Genomic DNA, 27,371 nt, shown 5'->3' with positions numbered 1-27,371 from the left:
ACAAATTTATATCGAAAAATATATTGGAAAGTTCTTGAAGGATCTGCCTTTACGATGCAATTATAAAAGTTCATAAATTAATCGCAGGAAGTGAGTAATTAATTAATTATCTAATAAAAATTCAAGAAGGAACAGTCAGCGCCTCCTATGATTTTTATTTGGAAGCTTGTGCTCCGTTAGTTCCAGTACAAAATTATAGGTGGCGCTGACAGTTCCTTTTTGAATTTTTATTAAAAGATTAATTAATTACTCAATTCCCGCGAATAATTTATGAACTTTTATAATTGCATCGTAAAGGTAGATCATTCATGAACTTTCCAATATATTTTTCGATATAAATTTGTACCTAATTATTTAAGTATTAATTATTATTCTACGGAGTGTTTGAATTGTTGTCGAAGACGCCATTGGTTTTTCATTAATTACTATCCTTTACGCAATTAATTTATGAAACTTTATGCACTCATTATAAAAACAATGTTCTTGCGAATCTTCTCATATAACTTTTGATCACATTTTGATTCTAGTTTTGTTTAGTATTAAATATTTTCACGGAAGGTCGCGATGGTCGTCGTTACGAAATCATAGACGCCATCAAACGATAATTAATAACTAACAATTTAGAGTTAAATTCTTTACGAAAATTATATAAGAATGTAGCCTGAAGTTTCAGCTTTGCAATGAAGTTATGAAAGTTCACAAATTAATTACAAAAATTGAATAATTAATAATTTTTCACTGCCGGAGCCATTCTATCCTTTTCTATCCCCTCTCTGTCCTCGTCAATCACGTGACCAGCTCTTCGACGACCTCCTTGCGTATTCTATATTCCTATCACTTTCTTGATTTTTGAGCCCAAACCATAGATGGCGCTGATCGCAGGCGGTAAAATTTTTATTCAAACCAGATTCCTTTTCTGCTTATGCGCTTGTAATACATCTTAATAAATTAATTCGGCAGTAGAAAATTAATAAATTTCCAAGTTTCTTTAATTAATTCATGAACATATATAGCTGCACAGCAAAGTTGGAATTATAGGCAACATTCTTATACAATGTTTAATTTAATAATTAATACTTACATGAGCGTTGGGTTTTGTATTTCCTGTATCTAATGACTATTTATATTTTCGTTTTCTTTCTGTAGTAAATAAGATTGCTATAGAAAACTGTTTTTTTTTCCATAGTATTCTTATTATTTTGTAATAAATATATACTAGCATAAGAAAGCGTAAAAAATAAACTTTTTTATTAAAAAATTTTATTTACAATTGTTTATTTACAATATTTTCATAGTCGAAAAATTAATGCACAATAAAAAATTGATTGAAAAAAAACTACGGGTGACGGGAATCGAACTCCGGTTCTGTATCATATCAATTCTCGACCGTCGCCGTTACGCCACCATTCCATCTATATAAAATCAGAAATAAGTTTATAATTAACGATGCAATAAAACTTTAATTATAAATACCTCACAAACCATTGAGTAGTTGCAGGTATAATGATTTTCTTAAACTGCATGCCGATATCTACAAACCTGCAAAGTTTCAACTAAATCGGTGATCCGAAGGACTTGTACTCTCCTTGTCAGCTTCGCATACTAAAACCAACCTGTCCTCATCTCCCCTCGATGCAACGAATTACGCTAATCTCTCCATCCAGGCGGCGGTCGCTAGTCTAATTATTTTGCAGGCATGTCGTACTCGTTAAACTCATTTTATTCCGTCATTATCCAGGTCTAATGAAAAAATTCCCCCGATCACAACCATGCCGGACAGGAGTGGGCTCACCACGCTTTCTCGTTCACGCGTCTACCACCCTGATCCGCGACACAAACCAGAGTGTCAAAGCTCGGTATTACCCGGTCGTATTAACAATGTTATTACATCATACCTTTATCATTATCCCGTGAAAAGACGCACGGAATACGTTTTTGCGGGTTTTGCACGGCAGCCTGCACAGTCACCTTAAGGAACCGCAATGGTAGTCTTGTTGTTCGACGCATTTCCATAAGCGCCGTCGTAATCGGTTACGGCGTCTCTCGTGAATCTCCGTCTGATCGTAAATCAAGCTCTTTTTCTACGACAAATCGTTTTTACAATGGCTCGGCACTTGTAATCGCCGCTTCCTGTTACCGATCAAGATTAGCCTGCAAAGTAACTCGCGGATTCGCGCGTATACTCAAACAGGAAGCGCAACGCGGTTCCCCTTTTTCCCTCCTTTTTTCCCTCCCCCCTTCTTTTCGCGCGCTAAAAAGCGCGGCCATTAAGCGTGAAATTATAGAAATAAAATTGGCATCGTTAATCCAGCAGCCTGTTACACGGCACGCAAGCGACGCTCGCTTTCTTGCAAGTATGTAAAGCTGATAATCGTATTTTCAACAAAATCGTTTAATTGGCTCCATCGGCATCGCCGGTTATAATTATTCCTATAATTGCACGACCCCGAGGAAAGTGGGGATTATACGTTCCACGTGAAATGTGCTTATTAATTTTTATCCTACCGACCGACCAGATTTATAGCCTGCACACGCGTGTAATAATACGCTTATCGGTGGCAATTCCAGATGAATAAACAGTACAATAAAACGCGTGTTTCTCTTCCCGTTTAATCGTTCCCACTCGCGTCCGTGTCAAAGTGATTTAGAGAAATGTGCTTCTTGCTCTTTAGTAACAGCTTCCAGTGTTACGAGAGCAGCCTTTTGCTTTCCTACCTTTTGTTTCTTCCTTTTCTTTCGTTTCGAGGTAGCCTCGTACGTCGCAATTATAACGAGTATCGGTCCCGATTTCACTCGGTCAGGATTGAAGGGCCCGGCGTAGAAATTCCAAGAGTTGGAATAAAATATCGCGGTATTATCGCACGTATGAGGACTATTAGAAGACGTGTGTCAAAGATAAGGTTTATTAGAACACCACAGATGGAGCAATTTGAAGAATTATCGGTTCTAAGTTGACTCGATCAGGACTAAAGGGCCCGGTGAAGAAATAGGAAGAATTGGAATAAAAATTCGCGGTATTATCGCACGTGTGAGGACTGTTAGAAGACGCGTGTCAAAGATAAGGTTTATTAGAACACCACAGATGGAGCAATTTGAAGAATTATCGGTTCTAAGTTGACTCGATCAGGATTAAAGGGCACGGCGAAGAAATTGGAAGAATTGGAATAAAAATTCGCGGTATTATCGAACGCATGAGAACCATTAGACGTGTCAGGTGTAAAATTTAATCGAACGCCATAGACAGAGCGCCAGTGACTGTATATGAATTCTAGGCGTGCAAAAATATTGACACGTCCGGGAACAAGTGACGCAAGCTAAAACCTCAAATATTGGCTCGAGCTGCTCACGGCGAATCGTAAGCTGTTGAGAATCCTAATATTTCTCGACGTTTAACATGTTTCCATAAACCTCTTTTACTGCTCGAACAGCCACCTCACGGACCCGTTAAACTTCAAAAGGCGTTACGTAAGTGGCCACTGCTTCCTCGACAGCTCGTGTACGGACCGTAACTTTCCCAGGAGATCCAGCCAGGAGAGTCCAGCCACCACTCTTCTCCGAATGCCGCTAATTAATTTCAAGAATCCCTAATTAAAGACGCCACCTTCGGAAACGCTGCAGTCCGAAACGATTCCTAACCTCGTAAGCGAGGCCGAAAATTCGAAAGCCACACAAATTTGTCTTGCCCGATTTTCTGCCGAGCAACGAGCAACCGAATCGGAACGGAAGGACCTCTTAGGCTGCTCGTTGCCTGCACGCGTGGCCTCTAAATTTTCTCCTAGGCGTGTTAATCCCTGGTCAAGGTCAACGATGGGACCGAGTCGACGCAACCTTCGGCTCTTACGAAACGGCCGCAGCCCCGCCGTATCCAGGGACACGATCTCACGATTCCTCATTCAGAAATACATCAGTGACAGAGGTGGCTGACGTCGTGGGGGAAAGATATTTCCGCGAGAATGAATTTACGCCGCAGCACACCCATAAATCGCCTCCTTTTCTTTTTCGTGGTTAATGCGCGCGGCGCCGGCGATTTATGGGATACCAAACGCCGTTAGGTCTAATCTTCTCGTTAGAGAGGAGCCCGAAAAGCACCGAAGGTGCCGGTGCCCCTTTGTACAAATTGCTACCGGGTGAACTAGAAGCCCGGGACCACCGTAGTTCCTCGTCGTTTTGGAAATTGGGCCTCTTGTAACGCAGCCAGATAAATGAAATTCTTCGCCTGTTTTTACCCGGTCCCGCCAACCGTCCCGAAGGCACAAATGGTGCCGCGTGCGCCAGACCCGTCCCCCGGACTAAGCATCCATCTTCTTTGTTGTTCTTCGATCTCGATCCCCTCGATCCTGCTTGAAATTCACTGATTTTATTCCCCAGTGCGGTGAGCCACTCTCCCGCTTCACCACGTGAAAGTGAGTCTTGAGATCTTATCTGGCCGGTGATTTATCGGGATCTACGCGGATCGCGGTATTGTTCCATTGCGCTAATAAATTCGTAAACGAGTATTTCGTTGTTCGCACGATTACCGCGGAGCTGGACTCGTGGGACGAGGAGAATTCCTCGGTATTGTGCGTATTTTTTGGCTATCTCGCGGGATATTTAATCGACGATTTTCACCTTCCATTGTGGATATCATCGAAGAAACGTGCTTCCATCTTTTGTACTTTTTGCCGCGTTTAATAGCTGACTGTTCGCGCTCCGACAATGAGAATTCTTCGATAAGATTGATCAACGGTTCCGACGTTCTTCTCGAGCAACGAAAGCTTGTTCGGAATCGAAAGATTCGTTGCTACAGAAGCGAAGAAGGAACGAAATAACAAAGTTGTTTCAATAGCAGGTTCCTTAAATTGCCGGAGTCAACAGTAGCCGGAATATACCCGTGTTTGCCACTAATAAGAATTTCCCTCTGATCGCTTTCCCATTATCTTGCTCATCCTCGACACACGTTCTCAAAGTCTCCAAGCTTCGACTGCAATTTAGATTGCTTCGTATCGGACATAAACTTTGTGCATGACTTCGGTTTAATAAAACTACCAAGGATAGAATTCCCATTTTCTACCGGTGTTCCATCGACGCTGGAAAGTTTATGAGATCATCATTGAATTCACCGTAATTTTCAGCGTAAAAAGGTAATGCGAGCAAGAAGCTGATCGAAGTCGACAGGAAACAAGGAAAAATAACTCCTACGAGTAGAGCGGGTCATCGATCACCGATCTCATCTACTCCAAACTCTTATCCTCACGAAACGAACGTCGCGGGATTAGATCCGCCTGTACAGGGAGGAAGGCAAATAGTAAACGGTAACGAGCTACATGACGATATTTACAGGCTTTCGCGCGGACTAATTCTCCCTGATCGCCCGAGGAGAACATGCGTGAAAGAACACTGTGATTTACAAACGTTTTTACCACGTAATTGTCCACCCTGGCCGGCACTCTAACAAGCAGCGGCTCTCTCTGTCAGTGAGCAAAATGCCGAGCAACGCCACTCGCTCGAACCTCGAACCAATCGATCCGCGACCATGGGGGAGCTCTAAATTAGCTATGTACACAGTGATACGCCTATCACTGTCATTAGCACAATTTTTCATCCGTCCAACCGGTTCTCCGCATTTTCCTAGAATCAAATATAATGTCTGTCTTCTTCGGCCGTTGAACGACGATTACGCCGACGCCGCTACCAGACTCAGGCTCGGTGTTAATTTAACCGGGGATCACGCTCATCCGATCAATATTCCGGGCAAGTTCGTTCGTATCTCCGTATAGATGCGTGATGCCGCGTTAACTAACGTCTGTTGGCACGTCCTCGCGTGTCTACCAGGATCCAGGGGGTGTTAGGCTGGCATGTTAGCGGTCCAGAGTAATGACAGGCGCGGTGAACATTATGCTAAGTGCGAGGCATCCAACTTTTTTCTTCCCTTCTGTGAGCCCCGGATATTCTCTTTTTTCGATACGCTGTTGGCAGCGTGGTGTGATTAAGGCCCGTTTCATCTGCAACCGTAAACGCTCGCCCGCTCCTCCTCGGCCCCGCCAAGCTTGACCTCATCCTCGCTGACCGTTCCTTCCTCGGTTGTTATAGTTTTCAATAAACGAGAAGCACGCGACGAACAGCCAGTCTTTGGGTAGCAACAATTTTCTTACCCGAAACTCGGCATCTGGTTACGGTTCCACCGATAGCCGCCAGAGACGATCGTATCTGGACAGCGGGGATCGGTTTCACCGAAAGCTGCGCGATTTTTAAGGACACCCTGTGTCTGGATGCCTCGTGCATCCCTCTGGCGATCGCCCGAGAACCATTTTCGCTACGTGTACTCGGTTTTGCATTTTTGCTTTGCTCTCCTCTTCGTTTTTTCCTTCTTTTCTTCTCGTTCTCTCCTCGTTTTTGCCACAGTTTCGGAGGACGAGGTCTATGAATATGTTGAACATCGTTGCACGATCATGTCCAACGACGTCGGACTGTTCGCGATGAGACGTTAATACTTTAGGCGGCGATACATGGCCGCGGCTTCCGTTTAATCTTCTCGTGCGTCCAGTAACGTGCATTCTTTTTGGATTCCCATTTTTTCTCTTGTTTAATTAATGTTGTTTTAGTAGCCGACACGATGGCGATGGTGTCGAGAAGCGTCTTTCGTCGGGCTTTTATTTAAACGCTTTTACGAGAGGATTATGCTGATGCGGCTTCTAAATCCTCCGAAGGCTCTTCCAACATTTCGAACAACACGAAATCTCTGCTTTGAAACAAAAGTCTAGTTCGTGCTTGTAAATCGAGTGGTAAGCATTTGTCTACCAGTTATTACACGATTATAATCGCTCTAGTGATTCCAGTTCTTCCGTCCGAATTTTTCATTCGAAAAACTAAATCGACCACGATCGGTCAAATAACCGATGGGTAATAAAAGGGAAGAAGAACCTTAAAAAGAAGAAGAAAAATAGAACAAGATATACATATATCGAAACAAAAATCGCGCAGTCAAGTGACCAAAACATAGAATGCGGAATTTTAAATGAAAAGTTTCAAAATGGACATTTAAACCTCGGTAGGATCAGTGTTAACTCTTTGGAGCACGCTGGGGTTAAAAGTGTCCCACCATTTTGATGCACCGCAATGCATGGTGGGACGTCTTTAGACCCACCTAGAAATATTGCAATAGCTGCACGCGCGTAGGTTTATATTTACGTAAAACAGTTGGTGATACCTTTAACAAATGTTACAAATGTATTTCTCAGTACAGGTTCATCGATTGTTGCAAGCGGAAGGTTTATCTCGACGATCTTCTTCCCTGATTTTATGTGAAAAATCCTAAAAGTAAGTTAATTTTTATAAAAATTAGTTCTATACCAATTTCGTTTCATTCAAAAGGCGATAAAATTTCTATGTAACATGGGTCTATTTTATTACCTGAAATCCTGTGCCGCAAAGAGTTAGTGGGCTAATAAGTGTGATAGATAGATCCCATTATCTGTTTGGAAGATCACGATCGTTCGATCGATTTTCACGGAAAATTCGATGCCCGTTTGGTTTTCTCGACCTCGAAGCTGCGTGCAACGGCGTGACCCGTAATCGCGTATAGTCAAACGTTTGCGCGGACCGGTGAAAATGAAAGGTACGCGACCAATCGCCAAACCACGTGGCCGGCAAACACCTGCTTACTATCGAGGCAGTAAAGCGTGAGGCTCGTCTCGGTGCATAATGCAACGGTGATTACGGATCTTACGGCGAGGCACGGTGGCGCCGAGATTGCAGCAGGAAATTGAAATCAGATAACAGACTGGCATCCAACCGGTACCTTCCCCCCCGCTTCGTATTTGCATATGCATATTTGGATATGAAAATTTCATTGTCGAATCCTGCACGTTTACTCAGGGGATTTCCTACTTCTTGCCTAGAGCATGTAGCGCTTAATAGCGATAACGATTATCTGATTTGATGGAGGTTTTAATATTAAAGTGACGTGTTCCTCGATCGAGGAGATGCCTCCAATTGCTTGGTAAACGTAACATGCATAATAGCAACACGTTCTGCACTATAATTGGTGTCATTGGATAATTGCTTTTTTTTATTGAAAACTCATCTTTCGCCTTTGGTATCGCAGTATTTGTAGTATGGTTCTTTGAAACGTCTTTATATCGAAGCTTGTAATCAAGGATTGCGAGTTTTTCTTTTTTGATATACGGGGTGTCTGGTAACTCGTAGTACAGTCGAGGAATCGTACTCGGTATCTAAAAATAAGGAGAAAAGAAGGAATAAATATTTTTCGTTTTCTTTTTAAGATTCGCGAGGTATGCAATCTTTCGTTCAAGTTTTGAAACTACGAATTTTATTATAGGCTGTAGTTGTTCGTGTTCATAAACACTGCTCGTGTTTTTATTTGTATATTAAGTAGATCGAATAATAGAATAACTAATGATAGTGTATTTATGTATGATTAAATCTGCGCGCGGTACACGATTTTTCGAAATTCCTAAGTTCCAGTAATTATAGTTCTCTTTCGAAAAATCGCCTCTGCACGGAATGTCGAGGAATTTTTGTTGCAATCGTTTGGAAAGTGTTTCTCCAAATTTATCGCTGGCAATTTACTTTCAGTTGGTATAGTACTATGGCAACTAAATCATGGTACTTGAGCCGACTAATCATAGGACAAGTGACCAAATTCGAGTTGCTTGTGCGATAAATTAGATGCTAGTCGCACGATAATAATGTAGCTTATTATAAATTGTAACTAAACAACGTTTATTGACCCCTTTAATCATTCGTCGGGTGAACTTTCTTCGTACAGTTAACTCGCAGCTATTTACGTTACATAACAATCTAAGCCACGGTTGATCGAAAATGCATTTCATCGGATAATTTAAAGGTACCTAGCCGTGGAAAGGGTCCGAGAGAAATCTTTGATCAGCATCGATGTCTCGTAAAACGGTTCGCGGTTCACTGAATCACACCTAGTAAACTAATGAACTTAGATTTATAGGCGCGTAAAGTGGACTTGGTGGTCCAAACGATTCTAATCCTAGCGAGATTTAACATAGTTTAATCGATCCCAAAGGCACGTTCCAAGTGTACACACTGTTTCGGTGTGCTTACGCTATAAATTTAAATCGCATAAAATTGCGGCGCCCACTTACGAAATGTTAATGGCCGGCTATCGCTATTAATCAATATTCCCTGTTACACGAGAAAATTATATTCTTTATTCGACACGCGATAGAAAGTGGAACGTGAATATCCTGGGATCCTTAAACGGCCTCCCTGGCCAGGTTGCCTCTATTATAGTATTCTATCGGGGAGAAACGAATGCGTTTATATATCTTTACGGTCATAATTCCAGCGTCTCACGTTGAAAAGCCAATATCAACATGCAGCTTTTTGACGAATGTACCTTTAATGAACTCTAAAAAAGCGCATTAGAAAATAACAGTTCCGAGAACAGTTTTACGAAGCTGTTTAAATCAATGGGACTGGAAATCTCTGTGAAATTTTTTATCCAACTTATCCGCAGCCACATTCTTCCATAGTTATTTCCACCGGAGTCGTACCGCGAGATACTAAACATTTTTTCGTAATAGCGCACCATGTTCCAGCGCTAGGTATTCTTTATGCATCGTCCGAGGTAAAAGAAACGCTTGTTCGGACAATTTTATCGCCTGGTAATGTACCTAGTCACAAAACCTTCAGCATGCTAGATAAGTCTGAGGTGTTTGCGAAGGAAATTTATGCTCAGGGACGAATTTCTCCCATTACGCTCGGGGATGCTTCATATCACCGGAGTCTGCCATAAAAATCAAATTATCGCGTACAATGTATCTACATCATTACTGTTTATCCGCGACGTTTACGGATACTTGTTTCGATGCCAGTTTTATCGAACACTCGCAGCTTTATGACGTTCATGTAGCACTCGATGGATAATAAATTAGTCCTCGGAAATTAGCAGTCCGGCTGAATTATCGCGTTCCGCGAGCTTAGCGTGAAATTCGATACATTGTTCAGAATATACGTGAACGGGTTCTAGTCTCGTTTTTCTCGCATTTTTCCGGATGCATGCGATGCATGCGTTTATTCCAAGTTACGTTTGAAAATATTCCATTCCATATTAAATATCGTGATATTTTGATCGATTACACTGTCCAGCAAATTTTAACTTTCTAATCTGTAATATCCATCGGGTGATTCTTGGAAAATTTCCTGAACGCGAATCCGTAATCGAAATTGCTCCATCACCCTCGGTTTCTGAAAAATCTAAAAATCACGATTCTTTTTTACTAAAATGAAGTATTATACAAAAAGTAAGAAAAATAACTATATAAATATTTAGAATGTTTGCTAACATATTATTCGTAAAAATATTTTCTGTTTAAATTACATTACTCCGATAATTCCTCATATCTACTGAATATATTTAAATTTCACTGCTTCGATATCCATTTTAATTTGAATTTCTCGGAATTCTTGTTTCCGAGAATATTTGAAATAAATATTTTTACAAGTTATACTACTTTCCCGGTTTATTGTCTTTCTTTCCAGATTGGCGGATATTTCATTTTAGATAAGTCACTCACGCCATACTGTACCCTGTTCACTTCTCGCCTATTCAATTCCCTAGAAGTTTCCATAACTTCCATTTTTCTCAATATAAGATTCCTCTTGTTTCCCATGCCACGATGTATACTACACTACTTCCATTCTTCGATATCATGTTAATTCACTTACAGATCCTGTATGACCTCGTTCATCTACCATCAGGTAGCTCTTAACGCTACACAAATCAGCCAGGTGCCTCCCTTCGAAGAGTTATTTTCAATTAACAACGTTTCAGACAATTTTGCGAAATGGAGCCTGCGATCAGCGCAAATATACGATAGAACGGAGGGACGACGAGGTCTCAAAATTAAGAGATTACATCACACAGGATCGCGAGGGAAATCAGGTTTAGCCTAGCGAGTAAACGCGTGGTTATCCATTACAACGGCTCATAATGGTTCATCTGATAAACGAATTCCAATTATACGACCATGTCTACGGCTCCAGAGTGCAGCGCAGACCTCGCGGAATTTCACTTTATGGGGTTTAAGGCCCTATTTATGACTGTTCTCTCCTATCAGATGGTTCGCTTGTTCGACGAAGAACAAGAAGATAACGAGTCCATAGCATTCGATTCGATCCGATGTAGTCCCCGTCGGGGATACCTGGCCCATTTCTACAGAAGTCCGCGTTATTGTATAACGTTTTATTCCACGTTTAAGCTGCAGTACCAGTTCCACATGGTAACGTGACACGGTCGTTTCAGCGACAAATCTTCCTCAAAGATATCGCTTGATAAAACAATGCTCCGTGCAAATGCTGGCAGGTTCTTCGAGGGGGTACTAGTTTCACTGTTACCAGTTCTACCGATTCCATACATGAGCCGCGTTGGAAATATTGCAACGATTAGCGTAGGATGGTAGTAAACTGCCATGGAACGCGGCGATAAAGATAATCGCGGATTCTATTTTATATCGATAATGAAAGTAGTCGAAACTGTGTCTGATCGATGTCACCACGATAGACAAAGCTTTCGTTTATTATTCGTGATAGATCTAGTTTATCTTCGCGTTAGGATTAATAATCCGCAATGCTGGATATCCTATATTTGTATAGAAACTAGGAAGATAACACTTTCTGGAACCGAAGAAACTTTCGAGTTTCGAGAAACAGTAATTTCACGCCATTTTAGAGATTTGGAATACTTGAAATATAGATTGAAAACAAAGATCAGTACCCCAAGTTTCGAAACCTGACAGCGTTTTGAGAATTCAAAAATTAAGTTCAGACCTACTCCCAGTGATAAATCAGCTGATACGAAAAGTTGAAACGTGTCTGTGTAATTGCATATTTATCTCGGTGAAAGTTACTATTAATTTCATCAGAAAGAGCGGCGTATCTTTCGCAGCAGCAAAAACGAAACGCGCGAAACCAGTAATTTTTACTGATACGACACCTGTAATATTAATACAGCTTCGCTGATAGAATTTTGTTTCCTGTCAACGAGGTTCTTAAATCGACCAATTTAAATCACTCAGCTAAAAAGACTTTGCAAAATGAACAGCTCAGGAGCTAACGTCATTAAATTCCTATCTCCGATAATTTTACGACATCGTCGCAACCAACACGAATGAAACCATCGATATCGTAAATTCCTCTATTTTTTTCTCTTAGTAACTAAAATTGCACATTGAAAATACTCTGTGCACTTGTAAATCAATTTGATCTAATAACGAATCTCGCAGGCATTTATCCCGCACTTTTTCCAAAGAAATCGACGAAAGTACGGCAACAAGGGTTGCTGAAGCGAAAAAAGGGACGGAAAAAGGGCGATGAAGGATGGATTCTTTTTATTGCAGATTGCGAGTTGCGAAGAAACACCAGGCCGCATTAAAATATCCCTTTTCGTGTTTCAAAAACTCCGTAATTGGTTTCGACTGGATAATCGGCCTCTTAGTAGATCGTGTCTCCTCCGACCGACTCTATCTCCCTTTTTATTATTCATTGCATCTTTTAATAATCGATTCCCTGCCAGCAGCAAGTAGCGCAATCGTATCAACGTAGAGCCTCGGGGGAAGGGGGAGAGCAAATAGTATGCCAGGCTCGCGAATAATCGTGGCTCAGGCCAGCTGTGTTCCGCGATACACGTTCGACAGCATAGCAAGGTTTATCGTTCGAAAAATCATGATTTACACCCTCTTTGACTCCTAATTCCAGTCGCGTTCTGCACGAAACGTGTATAAATCCCGATGGTAGTCACGTATTATCCGTATCACCTTCGGCTAACCTCGTACCAGACCTAGATCAGTTTCGCTATGTCGATAGATCGTGCCTTGCCGGCCCACTGAATTGAGTTCTCAACTATGCCCATTTGTTTCGATCGGTCAGTTTGGTCGTAGATCGCGTCTTCGATCATGTTCCGATCACTCGTGGCTAGGTCTCAGGACTCGCATAAACTTCGCTACGTCGATTGATCGCATCGTATTGGCCAACTAGATTGAGTTTTCAGCCAGGTCCTGACGTTTAGATGGGTCAGGTTGGTCACCGATCACGTAGCGATTACTCAGGGCTCTCGGTTAGGTCTGTTTAGATCGGTCAGTTTGGGCCATCGATCGCGTCTCGATTACACGTGGCTGAGTCTCAGGACTTGGGTAAGCTTCGCTACATCGCTAGGTCGCACTACATCGACCCACTGAATGAAGTTCTCAGAGCTACTCGCGTATCGATCGGTCAGTTAGAGACTCGAGTAACGCGCGATATGTAAATAGGTTTAATTAGGAAGAGAGTCTAGAAGTCGCTAACGGTTTCACGATGAAGCGTCCGTGTTACTATCATCACTTGCTCCGATGATACCGTTCGCGCGTTGCTTACCCACATCTCCTGGACCCATGTTCGGTGTTATCACCAGATAGCGTATCCGTCGATCGTTGTGCATCACGATGTTGAGACGGCCGCGAGCAGGATCGAGGATAAACGATGCGGTCGAATCTCGGAGGCGATAACAGCTGCCAGTCCTGGCTTAGCCACAGGATGCTGCATCGGACCAGTGATTTGTGGCCGTGCAACCACGGATCGAGCCCACATCTCCCCGAGATCTGCACTTGTTCTGCTAGACCGAAGGACGATCCGTGTCCGCGAAGGAACATGTTACACAACACGTTAACAGGTTATCCTCTGGTTTGCGTGACCGTCGTCATTGCTTTACCGGAGATTTCAAATTTGGATCTATATGAGATTACCTAGGGCTGGTCAGGCACGGAGAACACTTGCTATGGTGGCGCTGCGAAACGGTACTGCGGTCTGACTAGAGGTATGTCGAGGATCGAAATTGTATATAGAGGATTCCTTGTGAATCAGATTTGTGTATATGCTTTCGTTAGGTTGGTAATTAATAGGGCATCGTGATGTGGATGAAATGGAGTTCGAAGTGGAGTACTGTGGCACATATAGGCTGAATATAGGCTACTGTCAGTGAGTTTGTATTTTTAAAAACGTGTTCGACTACTTGGGTTATCGAGCTATGCGATCGTGGTTTGTTGTTCGTGTTGTAGAATAATGGCCCGAGGCTATGACTGAACGTTAATTGCGTTATAAATATAGTAAGGTATCGATAGAAAAAGATGATAGAAAAATGATATGGTAATTCAGATACCAGATACCGAGCTTGACATTTTTTGACATTTAAACATGTGGTATCTTATGGTTCCAGTGAGTTGATATTCAACATTTTAAAGCGTGATATGCCATCTACCTACATTTGAACAATGATTTACTTATTATATTTAACTACAGTTAAATTATAAAAACAGAAAATATGTTGTTGAAAATACCTGCAGGTCCAAGAGTACAATTTCTCTATGGTAGATTTAACAAGTCCTTATTTCATTGTATAATCTTTGTAATGATTTTTATTTAAATTCATTTATGCAGTCATAAATAATAAATTTCTTCTTTTAACTAGAATTAAAACATATAATATTAGAAATATCTTTATTTCGATTTTATTAATTCAAGTATAATGTATGTACATTTTTGAAAATATTCCTTCAAATATAAAATATTTGAATATATAAAATATTTGAATATATAAAAAGTGACTCAAATAAAATTTTCTTGTATTTATTTTTACGTAATGTATTATTTATAGAATTTTCTAACCTACGTCCATTATATAAAGAAATTTACACGTTAGAAATTAAATTATCAAATTTTTATCGTGTATTTACTTTCACTGAGATTTAAATGGCTCGAGTGTGGAGCAAGCGATGCATAGTATATTTGCACAGTAAAGTTTTGTTATCTTCATAATCACAATTCCTTCCTTTTATAAACAGAATCGAATTCTAACCTATAACCCGTAAACTCACACGTCAGTGACGTCTGGTGTAATATTTCTTCTCACCGAGGGCCACATGAATTACGCAATAAAATCTAATTAAGTTGAATCCATTTCATTTACTGTCAATGTCAAAACAATCATCGAGGAACATCTAGGAACAATGTATCGACAAAATTAACTAGACGAATATCGTCTATTCCTTTAAATATATTTCTGTCGTCTAACACTGTTTCCATCATATATATATCATTAATCGATAACTTTTACGTCCCAAACGCCATGTATCATGAAAAGGACAAACATTATTTGTACGGTATGAGAAAGAAATAATCTGTATTTACATACCTTTCGAGCCTTGGCGTATACTATTTCAGGTTGCAAATATTTGTAGCCAACGAAAAACCCGATAGAAACTGCAGCAAGCAATCTACCGCTGTATTTCCATTTCTTCACTTCACTGTTACTGTACCACGAATTGTAAGAACGCGTGACACCACAAAAATGCCGGGAAGACGACGACGCACGACGTGACAACCTCACTACACTCGCCATGTTTAATGCGGATGACAACGCGCGCATGCGCCTTGCGCTGTCGGTAAATTCTTCCGCGCGTACTACGAAACACGTATAACGCGTTAGTCGAAATAATCGAAGAATTGTTTGTATAATTATCTGATTATTAGACCAGATACATTGATGTTCCGAAATATAACAGATTAATAAATTTTCTCGTTATCTAATTTATTTTTTAAGATAAATAAATTCTACTTTTGTACAATATTTTTATTTTCTTAAAAATATGCAAACAATTGCTTTTTTCGATATACAATATTGTTTACAATTTCAAATGTGTTAATAAAGACATCTTTGTAGAAGTAATCCTCGTGCAATTGTAGTTCATATCGATTTCCGGAGCAAGATAACGCAATCTAATTAATGACCACGAATTCGACAACGACAAATCTTTAATTACACAAATTACACACATACAGTGATAAAAAACGAAAGAGAAATTCTCAAAATAATTCGATTCTTTAAATGGTATGCTACATATTTTTTTATATCGTTTTAAAGCATTTATCAAGACAAGTTATCAATCATGACTATAATGACGAAGATCGTACAGAAATGAAATGAATATTTTCCACCACGTTACAATGAGTAATAACGAAAGTACCTATATTTCATTACGAATTAATACAACGTGTTCAACACGAGACAATACGCTCTAAACTATTACACCGAACTGAAAACTACATTAATCACAGTCAATCGTACAACTTATCTGCACAAAACAGTTCGCGATTGTCCAACTTCTCGAGCCTCCTCCATCATTTGTTCCTACGCGATCCATTCCTCCTAATTATAAAAGCACTCCATCGTTCCACATCTATTTACCACCGGTACCAATTACCCTCCGAATTGTTTGTCCGAAATTCCTCGCGTCGCGGCGAAAATCATTCGGCTTAATTTGCGAGCGTATAAATCCGTGAGATGAAAATGCGGGTCTTCGCAACAGCGAGCAAGATCAACAGGATCTCCGTTGATTTTCCGACGGTCGGTTCAATGATCGCGCAGTTGACGGAGCAAGAGAGCGGACAGAGGGAAATAGCGGTGGTTCGACGGCGTAAAATTTGTTGGACGAAAATAGAGTTGCGTATAAAGCAAAGACAACGTTCGAAGGGCGTTATGTAACGAAACGGTGCCATCTTCACCCACGATATGCTGTGACGCAACGAGCAAGAGTTCCGTTCAAGCGGCGCGGAGTGCTAAAATTATGCGGGCTAATGTACGCGCACTCTTACTACCGGTTACTCTAGTAGCCACGTTGACGTTTATTAACCGGGACTACCTGCTTTCTTCCTTGTGGTTACATTATTTATAAATGCACCCTGCCGCTGGAACGAGAAGCCAAGACAATCTTCTGCAATCTTTTCCCTTTCTTGTTGCTGAAAGGACGGGCTATCGCTCGTAATGAGTTGATAGCGAACTCCAACTTCGTTTCAGCTACAGCTTTATACTTTGGTTTAACAACTGGTTCTATAAAAGATGAACACATCTGGCGGCAGAGTAGTGGCTTTATTCTTGAAAGATGAATATGTTTCGTGGTATTTCTATGGCGAGAAATATGCAACCACGTTCAGCTTATTTTGAACTTCAGGTACACACCGAAGTCTCCTCGTCTGGGTTATTACTCACTCGAACTGGGTACCGTAATCTTCCCCTTTTTTTTCCTGATCCAGCTAGTTAATAACGTGATTGTGATATAAAATGCGTTATTAACGTTACATTTTCCAGTTATTTTAAGCGATTTAATAGGCGTTCTTTATTGTGGCGTTTCGCGATTAAGTTTCGCCGTTTTTACACGAACGTAATAGAATTTACAGTTATGGTATCGGTGTATGATAAATCGATGCATTAAGTTGTTAAAACTTTCGCGTTTGATATTTCGTTTTATTCTAATTATAATCGAGGAAATTTGCATGAGCTCTATTTCTGCCTCGGTCGTGTCTAGTTATAACGTGGATTTTGATATGTAAGGTTCTTGTTAGAAAACGTCTCGGCGGATAATCGTGTAACGACAATGTACGTAAGTACACGGTCGTAATAATAAGTTTACAAATGATTTCAATTTCCGGCTTCCTGTCGACATAGCGCTTTAATTTTCTCGCTTAAAATGACGCGGATCGTTTACACGCGCCCAATAAAATAATCGTGGCAACTAGTGTCAGTAATTAGCACTAGTTACATCAATCTTATTTATATTCCGATCGCGGTCCGATAATATATCACTCGTCGTTGAGAAGAATTTATAATAATTTTGCAACGAGCCATTGGCCTCGACCACTTCCAGCGAAATTACAAACTCGGCCTGCCTATTTATAATTTGCGATGATTGATCGATCATCTCTACATTTGCAGCATACAAAACTATCTTGTCTTTATTTAGAAATAATCTCGTTACGGCGAATTGATTCTATTAAAAGATGAATGGGTGCGAGTTCTAGCGGGCGATTTCCAGTTATTATCGGTTAAGGAAAAATTCGAAACTTCCAGGACATTTGTTACCCTCGTATCGGCATTTGGTTCTAAATCGATCGAGGGTATCAACTTACAAAAAGTTTTCTGAGAAATCACCTACTCCTTGCCGGGGTTCACGGATCGTGACGCCGAGGAATAGCAATAACGCGACAAACGAGTTATAGTTGATGCAATTAATACTTTTATTACGGAATTTTGTCGAATAACGTACAGAACGATGATATATTATACCAAAGGAGATTAAAAGATAACGCAGATCCTCTAGAGGAAAAGGTTAGGCAAGAAAGAATTTTTAATTGTTATCATCGCTATGAATCGGCATGTCCAATTGCTAGGATCACCCTGTATGCAATTCCAATCGTGTATTTATGCGTTGCAAGACTCGGTAGATATTTCTCGCATATCGAATTCGTTCTTAGACTCGTTCTAATTGAAAATTGTAAATTTCGAATCTTTCCAGACATCGGATCGTAATTGAAAAGCTTTCGTATTTACCGGCGAGTCCACGCGAACATGTCGCCCGGATGAAAATGTACCCTATTAGGACTATTATGCAAGAGGTACAATAAAAGGGCCAGCCGATAATTCAAGGTAACAGTAAGTAATACTATTTTTACGCGGTAAACCAGTTCTCGAAACGATATTGCCTACGGAACGAGTAGCTAACGCGGGTATAAAAATGGCGAAATTAAATTACTAACAACACCCGACAGACCCTTAACGGCGAACCGAGGCTCGCGAATCAATTAAAATGGCGACGCAAAAAGTCCATAAACGTCGATTACTAATTGGAAGCATCCGTTTATCTCACTGTCCCCGCGATCTTACCGCGACCTGACATTCTGAAAAGAAGAAAACCTCCGGATTCCCCGAGTCGCTGCCTGCGCTCCGCATTCCAGCTGGCCCATTGAAGAAAGAGGAAAAAAAGCGGAGACAGCTTGACGCGCGTACGGCTCCTGGCTGTAACAGACAGGAAAAAAGAAAGTTGTCATTACCTCCGTGGCTCGCGAGCGTGATGAACATTCTTCAGGGACGCTCGACGTCAATCGACCACGAGCGAGAGCAACCGTGTAAGCTGTTTGTCGATGTTCCCGCCATTGCGCTTGCTACCTACCGATACACGCCTAGCTGGTTACAACAGTAAAGAACAATCGTGTCGTTAATCCTCGTTTACGCGGGAACATAATTATTCCCTCGACACTTGGTCGACTCGGCCTGTTGTTCCATGGAAGCTAGCGTCGTTAAGACAGCCAGTCAGGTTCGCCTCGCTTTCCTCGCACGTTGACTCGAGAAAAGTACATTTGACTCCCGTATCCGCGGCAGCAGAAGCACCAACGGCAGCAGCAGTTGTTACCTTGTACCGAGAGTCCAACCATCCGCAACTATCCAAAAGGAAGGAGGCAGAAGGAGAAAGAGGGACGCGCGTGTTTTGAGGCGTCGGCTCGAGGGAAGATCGTCTAGGAATTATGGGTTGCACCCGCGGCATGACGCTTCCTCGAGCCTAGTAGCTCCCAGCCGTGCATCCGCCAAGGCTATCGACTCTCTCATCTACGCTTATTTGAATAATTGAAGCCGATCTGCCTAGCGAACGATCGACAGAAGAAGCGAACGAGCCAGCCAGCGAGCCAGCTTACTAGCCACTGACTTTCTTTCGATTCGTCTCGCAACCAAGAATGTATTTGTCCGGGTGACACTCCTTTGATAATTACAACGATGACACCAATAATCCTGGTAGCGCCACTCCGGATACCGTCTTGCTGCGTTACGGAAAATACGATAACTTTGACAGTAATGACACCGTGCAGGCATTTAGTGCGCTTGTTAATAAGGAGATCAGACAGTATCATCCTTGGGCGATTCGCTGGTCGCGCTGCTCGCTCGATTGTGACGCTGATCGGTAGCTGGCACGCTTCGATTCCACTTCCGTTCTCTCCATCTTTTTGCCAATCTCCTCTTATCTTTGCCGACCTTCGCCGATCTTGGCTAAGCTCTGCCATGTTTTACCAGGATTTATCAGGCTCGCCTGGCTTTTCCAAGTCGATCAACCGCGTTGTTAAACTGCTCGGTTCTCCTTTGGATCGCCGGCTAGATAACTCGCACAGCTGCTCGCGACTACCGGTATTACTACAAATTGCGCGGCGCGCATGCGTTATAGGCTCGAATGAGGATTCCCTTGTGTTCGGCCAGAGATCGCTCGAGATACCGACTTTTAATAATCGCCTGAGATTATGGGCCGAGATGAGGAATTTATACGGCCGACTAATTGCCAGTAGCCAGAGATATCGCGGCGGTTTTTCCAACCGGTACCGTTTTATCGGTCGGCTAAGTTGCAACGATGTTCGCGGCTCATGGCTACATTGTGCTTCTAATTCGCGGCGTTAACGGGAACGTGGTAACGGTGTAAGGGAATTAGCATTAGCGTTAAAGAATAGCTAAAGCCGAACGCAATTACCTTTTATATCTTCATCGTATAACAGCGCGGCGAACGACCGTGGGGAGATTCATGTTCGATCCGTTAAGGAACAACAGAGATACGCGAGCTGGACGCATCGATGAAAGATCGTCCATTTCAGTTTCTTGTCCCGTAGTTTTTCGAGTCTCTAAATTGTAGCCTCGCCCTTTTTGTTCCGCTCGGCCATTACCGCCGTCTACTTGCACGTTTTCGTTTATAGTTTACTCCGATCGAATCGCTTGTCGCTTCTACGTGGTCATGCCTCTCGTTACCTCCCTTTTTCGTTCCTTCATTCCGCCATAGGCTTTTTGCCCTTTAATGATATGTTCATGAGTTCCTTCTCGCGTTGCCGCGGATAGACGCACTCGCGCTGTAATATTCCACCGTCGTAAATCAACCGTTTAATAGGTTCCTAATTGCTGTCGAACTAGCATCGTATCTCCTGATCAAAAGTGGGATCAGGCGCTTGCGAAATTTTAGCCATCACTCAAGTGCACAACGTGGCCAAAGACGTTTCGGCTTTGGGTGCTTTAACGATTTATTTTATGCGTTCCGCGTGACCCCAAAATCGTCGTCTGGTTAAAATGGTCCCTTTTACTATCGAAATTACGATAGTTGAAGTATTCCTTTTGTCACTATAATTAGGTAATTATGTTACAATTAATAAGTCACTTTTGGAAATTTATGCAAATTTTTGGAACACTACGTGCCTTTCTTACCTATAAAGTTCATTGATCGAGTACACTTATTCGTTTTAATTAATCCAGTTACCCTATCTTTTAATATACCTCTTACGTTTATTTCTTATATCAGTTTTATCGATATTAGTCACGGCAATTTACCTTCAGTTTAATCTATAATCAGCTTGTCAAATTTGATTACATCACGGTGCCATAACGATTGTATGGCGACGAAAAATAAAGATCGATACATGTTCGACAAACGCCACGGGATATCGATGTATATTACAGAACCAGCACCAATTGCATCGGAATTTTTCATCGCTATTTGCCTACTTCCGCTATTTGCACTTCCACGCAGCTATTTGGGAAAAATGAGAAATGTAAAACGAAATACAAAATACGCCTGTAAATTAGCGCGTGTAAAATAAATAACTGTTATAACTATATACAAAGAAAATACCGAAGCGTCGGAACACGACCGACACCCTGACAGAGGTAGCCCTTAAATTTCAGCGATAATATTTTCTAAATTACTAGTCAGCTTCGTCCAAAAAGGAGCATAGGTATACCTGACTCGACGTGTTTTATAAACTGGTAAAACTTCGTCAAATGGGAAGGGATCACTCGGCTAGCTTTCCTTTATTTTCTCCAATTTTCTACAAAGAATACAGCTGGAGTAAAGCGGAATATCATCCTGGAATGCTTTTTATCCGACCAATCGATGACATCGTTAACTGAAAAATCATCGCGAGAACTCAGACCCAAGGATCAGCACAGATTACTCGGCTATAAGGGATATGGAAAATTCGAAATAAACGACAGAGACCGCGTTGTATTCAATAATATCTTCTTTATTACTTCTAAAAATTATATGGCGACGATATGTTGGGGTTCCGCATCGAAGGAACGAGAGAGAAGACAAGGGAGCGACACGATATCTCTCTCGACGGGAGCGCCATCTCTTCACCCTTCTCGAGGCTGTTCCTCACGAGCGCCAAATAATTCTCCTGTTCCCGTCTCTCCTTCTTTCTTTCGACTTGGTCTGCCATCGAAAATAACGGGAACAGAGGGGGACAGGGAGAAACGGGACAAGAGAGGAGAGGGAGCGTCGATGATATCACAAGGTAGCGTCGATAACGACGCCGTTCGAGTAGCAGGACGAAAGCACGTGAAAGTTTGACCCCGGAGGCAAGGGTCCATCGTTCTTTTCTTTTCTCCTTCTTTATTTCTCATTCAACATGGCTCCACGCATTCTTCACGAGTTCTCAAACGAATCCACTCGTCCTCCGCGATCTCTTCTTTCGCTCGGTAAGCTTAAAATGACAGTGCTAAACCAGTCCCGTTACGGATATCCGTTTCGAAAAGCATCTCTTAAATTCTTACTTTTAATCTAGGATTCTTCGAACGATTGCGACATCTTGAATACAATTTTATCGATTTCAATTCCACCACGCGAGCAAGAATAAATTTACAGTTCTCGTACAATTGATCGATGGAACTGCGGGTCGCATGAACATCTACTCCGCTTTTCTTCCCTTTTCTTTCTGTCTCAAATTTAGAATATGGAGTAGTCAGATGTCGATGCAAACATTGGACCATCTCGCGAGATAAGAATTAGGGAGTACCTACTAGGAATTTTCTTCATCCTCCTCGCGTTACAACGCGCTTCAGCGCTCCTTCCAATGGTAGGAGCGTGGTAAACGCGTCGAACAATCGCCGTTATTATACCGTGCGAGTACAGTTACGTCGATGCAGATATCGTTGTGTTTCCCTTTGCTTCTCTTTATTACGATTTTATACGATTACAATGTATAACGCTCAGCACATCTCGCGGTGCCTCGACCGCAACGACGCGTGACGGGGTCTTTGAAAATGGCGGGCAGAGAAACGGAAGCGCTCACAGGGATGCTCGCTTGTTCTATCGTCGAATCCTCGTGCCGCATTTTTACAAACGTCGCTATCGTTTATTGTCTCTAGTTACAGCTCGTGCACGGCGCTGTTTCGTTGCAACGATCGTCTTTTGCCTCTAGTCCCGCTCGTTGTCTCATTCGCTAAAAGAAGTGGAAAAAAAAGAAAAAAAAAAGAAGAAAATAAGACACGCATACTTCGTTACAATCGCAGTGGGTGGGAACTCGTCAAAAATATCGAAGTTCGCGAAAATATCCTGTTTCGTATTTATTTCTGCTCTTCGCGCGGTTCGTGATGCTCGGTGGGCTTTTGCGTTAGGGTATAGCGTGGCGTGATGCAGCGAAAAATCAATCGAGTTTTATTTCTCCGGTCTCGATATCCTTCCACCGTGAAATTGGGATTGAGTAAAAGGATTACACTGGGTTTCGTTGTATTTTTTTCACGCGAGATTGGAGACCTGGATCTGAGAAAATAAAGAAAATGGATTCAGCTTCCACTGGCATTATCGAATTGCCATGGTCCCACGCGACGATTTGCATCGATTATTCGATTCTGGGACCCTGCATTTTAGTTTATATCGCAATGAAGAGTACAAAATAAAATTAGGTTATACTTTATTTCAATTCAAACTACTGTCATCCATGACTCGAAGCTAATAATCAGGAATTTTTAATAACTTTCCATCTTTCTACAGAGTATACCGATCTCTTTTAAATTTTCCCGAAAAAGGTTAGAAGCATACCTAGCATTTTAAATTCTGCATACGAAATTTCCTTTTCATTAGCCAAATGGAGGAAGCAGATAAAAGGCTTGTTGCTGATCCACCTTCTCGTTCAGTTCAAATTCAGGGGAAGTATAAAGCTCCCTCTATTCCATCTAATCCATTTTAATCAAAAGGAAAGCTCAGTGAAATAAATTAAACGATAAAACAAAAAGTAGGACGCAGGAAGTCCTACATGAACTAAGTATCTCGAATTAGTTTCGAGGAAAGTATATCAACAAAATAATTTTCGAGCTCTCTGTAGAATATCCAAATTTTCTTTAAATTCTAAAAAGAAGCAGCTAGAAAAAATATATGTAGCATTTTAAATTCATCGCATACACGAAATTTCCTTTCCATTTACTAAATGGAAAAAGAACATAAAAGACTTCTTAGGTATCTTCGTTTTATTTCGTTTTGAGTTCCGAGAAGGGGAAGAAACGAAATGAAGAATTCAACGAAAAGAGTACTAGATTGCAAATTGTTCTATTAAGTAACCCAAATTGATCTCGCAAGAGTAAATTAGCCGGACAGAATAAACGCGAGAAATCGAGAGTAGGAAAAAATAAGTTTTCACATGTTCATGGAAGCAAGCACGGAAGTATCTTTCCCGGTTTCGTTCCGGCAATTTAGAGAAGCCGAAATATAAACGGGCACCGCGGGTTATCATCTGGATACGGGAATTAAAGTGGCTTTGCTCGTAACGAACAAAGCGGTCCAATTTCAGTTCCGCCGGAAGTAATGGTGGACTTTGCCAGTGACTATTATTAGACAGCTTGCGTAACCGTGGCACTACGCTTGGGAAAAATGCTTCCTGGCTGATAAGCGTGGAGAGTACCTGGATCGAGAAGGAAATTTCATTTTCTAGATTGCACTTGGTCAGGGGCCATGAACCTTCTTTCGTTTAAATTACGAAACACCCTATGACCTTATTCTAGATATTAAAAAAGGAAGCAAGTGAAAAGGTACTTTGAAAAGAAATTTAATCTCGCATTTTCAAAGAAATTTTGATCTCGGAAAATTTTAAATTTGAATTTTATAGAAATCGGATATTAATTTTTTCTTTCGCGCGAAAAGGTGTTCGAGAAAGAATTTAGTTTCTTGTCGAATTTAAAGATCCGAATTTTCTTTGTTTTTTAAAATTATTTCTCGAGCAGTTCTCGAGCTGTGAAATTTGATTTTTGAAACGTGCGGTTAGTGGTCGATAATTAATCAATTTAGTAAGATCGTACGATTCGTTAGTGTCTTTATCATTTGATCTCGAGTGAAGTGCAAAAGGCCTCTTTTCTTAGAAACATAAATTGCATTTATTGCGTCCTGACAATGTATTACATTGATTTTTCTATTCTACAGTTTTATAACAAACTAACGTAGCATCGTTGTAAGTACACTCGCATATCTCACGAAACGACGTGTATATTCCATTTATTATTTTAATCGTAGTCGCTACAGAGCATCTCTTCCCAATTGTCAAACGTTACAAACGCTATGCCGCACTGATTAAACGGTTAACGAAAGAAAACAAGGCATTTCGTTTCACTTTTTCCAGATTCGTATCGATTTCCGATTATTCAAGGATCATCATCGAATTTATTATCAAATAATTGGAGACAGTTTCCTTTTCCATGCATTATTTATCTATACGGATACATCATTATCATACTGTACGTTCAATTTCTTTTTTCACCACATCATCGTCCACGATTTTTCTATGTGACAAACGCAAAAAATTACTTTCGAACAGGAGCAGAGGGAGCTGGAGGTGTAAGGGTGCAGGTTCGTCGATTATTTCTGACGAATTCGTATGCCCAAAGGACAGACACAACATACGAAGAACACATGATCGATGCGCATGATTGATGAGTAATGATCGTAGACCTATGTACACGGAGTCAACTGTTTACAATAAATAAGTTTTTAATAAATATACTACTAGATTAATAGGTGATCCTACAAAGATTCGTAGCGAGGTCAAGACATTTCTGGCGAACTCTTCTCTTCGTGTATCGTAGACTCGTTTCTAATCGAGATTCAAGGAGACGTTGGGCACGACAATGGAATCTCTTCCGGTTCACATTCGACTGTTCCTTAGTCTAATCCTATCCCACTCTTACGCAATTCCTATCTCTCGTCACGGTTACAAGATAACGCGCGTGCTCGTCTAGAGCTGCTCGACTCTAGGCAAACGGACATATCTTCAGAATCGCAAAATACCTTTTACTTTACTCTTTTCACTTTTCTTTTTTCATTCTACTTTTACCTTTAGACTTCTATTTTATATTTACGAGAAAAGGCAGTTCGGACCGTGTGTCCCTATGAAAAAGCACGAAAATACCTTTCTATTATTGCCATTTATTCAGCACGAAGCTTCATCTATGATTGCGAGGTTCGTACCTACGGATTATTAGGAATATCTCTAATTTCTCGGCGATCTCGCTTCTGCTTAGAACGAACAATAAATAATTTACAAACGATCCCTCGTTTCTATTAATATCTCTCTCTCTCTCTCTCTCTCTCTCTCTCAATCTACGAGAATTAAATTACAGGGACGAAAAAAAAAAGAAAGAGATGAACACAATAATTGCAATCGATTCTAGTACCTCAGATACGATACATATTCTATATATTTTCGATCGATTATATCAACAGGATTCTCTTTGTAGTCGGAACGATACAAAATTAAACACTTTCTCGTCGTCGATCGTCTCTCGCGACACCTACGATAAACGCACGAGTCTCGATCGCGATGGCCGACGTTCGATCGTCTTGAATTTTTCGGCCGGCCTTCACGACCGATCTTATCGCAGTGTTACAATTTTTTGGCAGTCGGGTATTGCCCTTCGGTTAGAATAACGCTCGTTTCACCTTAACGTTAACTTTACGGGTAAATATCTCTATAACGGCTTAATACTTTTCTCTTTCTCAGTAATTTAATACTTTAAATCTCTTTATATGAACCGTACAAAATTTATATTCGTCCTCTCGTTCGAAACCTCGAAGCTCGTTCGCAACCTTACAAACTCGTTCGAAACCATACGGGAAAACAAAAAAAAAAAGGGAAAAAAAATCTAAAATTCGTTCGAAATCTCTCTTCCACCTGGAATTAGTCGTCCGCGCGTGCAAAGAGCGTGTCTTCGTTCGGCAGCCTTCCCGCGAGGAACAGCCTAATCGTTTACTCGGAACTTTTACGATTTCTCTTACCGATCGCGGCGAACCGACAAAGATCGAACACACTTTCGCGCGTCATCGAGAAAGTGACGATTTTGCCGGGACGCTTTTTATCGTACACATTTTCTATGGAGAAACGACAGGTGACAAAAAAGAAAAAAAAAAGAAAAGGGAAAAAAAAAAAGAAGAAAATAACGGAAAGAAAGAGAACGTGACACGCGAAATCGCTTTCGAACGACGCGAAAGGTGAAAAACGTGCCGGCACGAGGCCTCATCTTCCGCGAGAAGGCGCCACGAAATCGGAAGCGACTTTCGTTCGTCGCCGCGTTTGAAACGCGAGTAACATCCGCCACGAGGATCGTATGCAGGCCTGACCTAATCGTCTCCTTAATTCCCACGATTACACCGCGATCCCAGCATCTCCGAGCAGTCTCTCTCTCCCAACCGTGTCACGACCATCCACCGGACTGGCCCCATCCCTCTCGCCAGGCACCTCGTATTGTCTCATTT

The 27,371-nt window shown here is 41.4% G+C and overlaps 1 protein-coding gene across 2 annotated transcripts in view; it reads right to left on the bottom strand.

Annotated features, from left to right (window-relative positions):
- The window catches only part of LOC108555636 (Mitochondrial calcium uptake 3), a 41,711-nt gene extending 26,311 nt beyond the window's left edge, over positions 1 to 15,400 (bottom strand). Inside the window, exon 1 of one of the 2 annotated variants that reach the window (XM_017911415.1) lies at positions 15,194 to 15,400. In XM_017911415.1, the coding sequence (XP_017766904.1) occupies positions 15,194 to 15,400 (207 nt within the window). The remainder of the gene's footprint in view (positions 1 to 15,193) is intronic. The other variant, XM_017911418.1, reaches the window with a different exon arrangement.
- Between the last annotated feature and the right edge of the window lie 11,971 nt (positions 15,401 to 27,371).

This window comes from Eufriesea mexicana, unplaced genomic scaffold (genome assembly GCF_001483705.2).
Source record: "Eufriesea mexicana isolate 0111107269 unplaced genomic scaffold, ASM148370v2 scaffold202, whole genome shotgun sequence".
In the NCBI taxonomy this organism is placed as follows: Eukaryota; Metazoa; Arthropoda; class Insecta; order Hymenoptera; family Apidae; genus Eufriesea; species Eufriesea mexicana.
The sequence above is the reverse complement of the archived record's forward strand: the minus strand, read 5'-3'. Positions and strand labels throughout refer to the sequence as shown.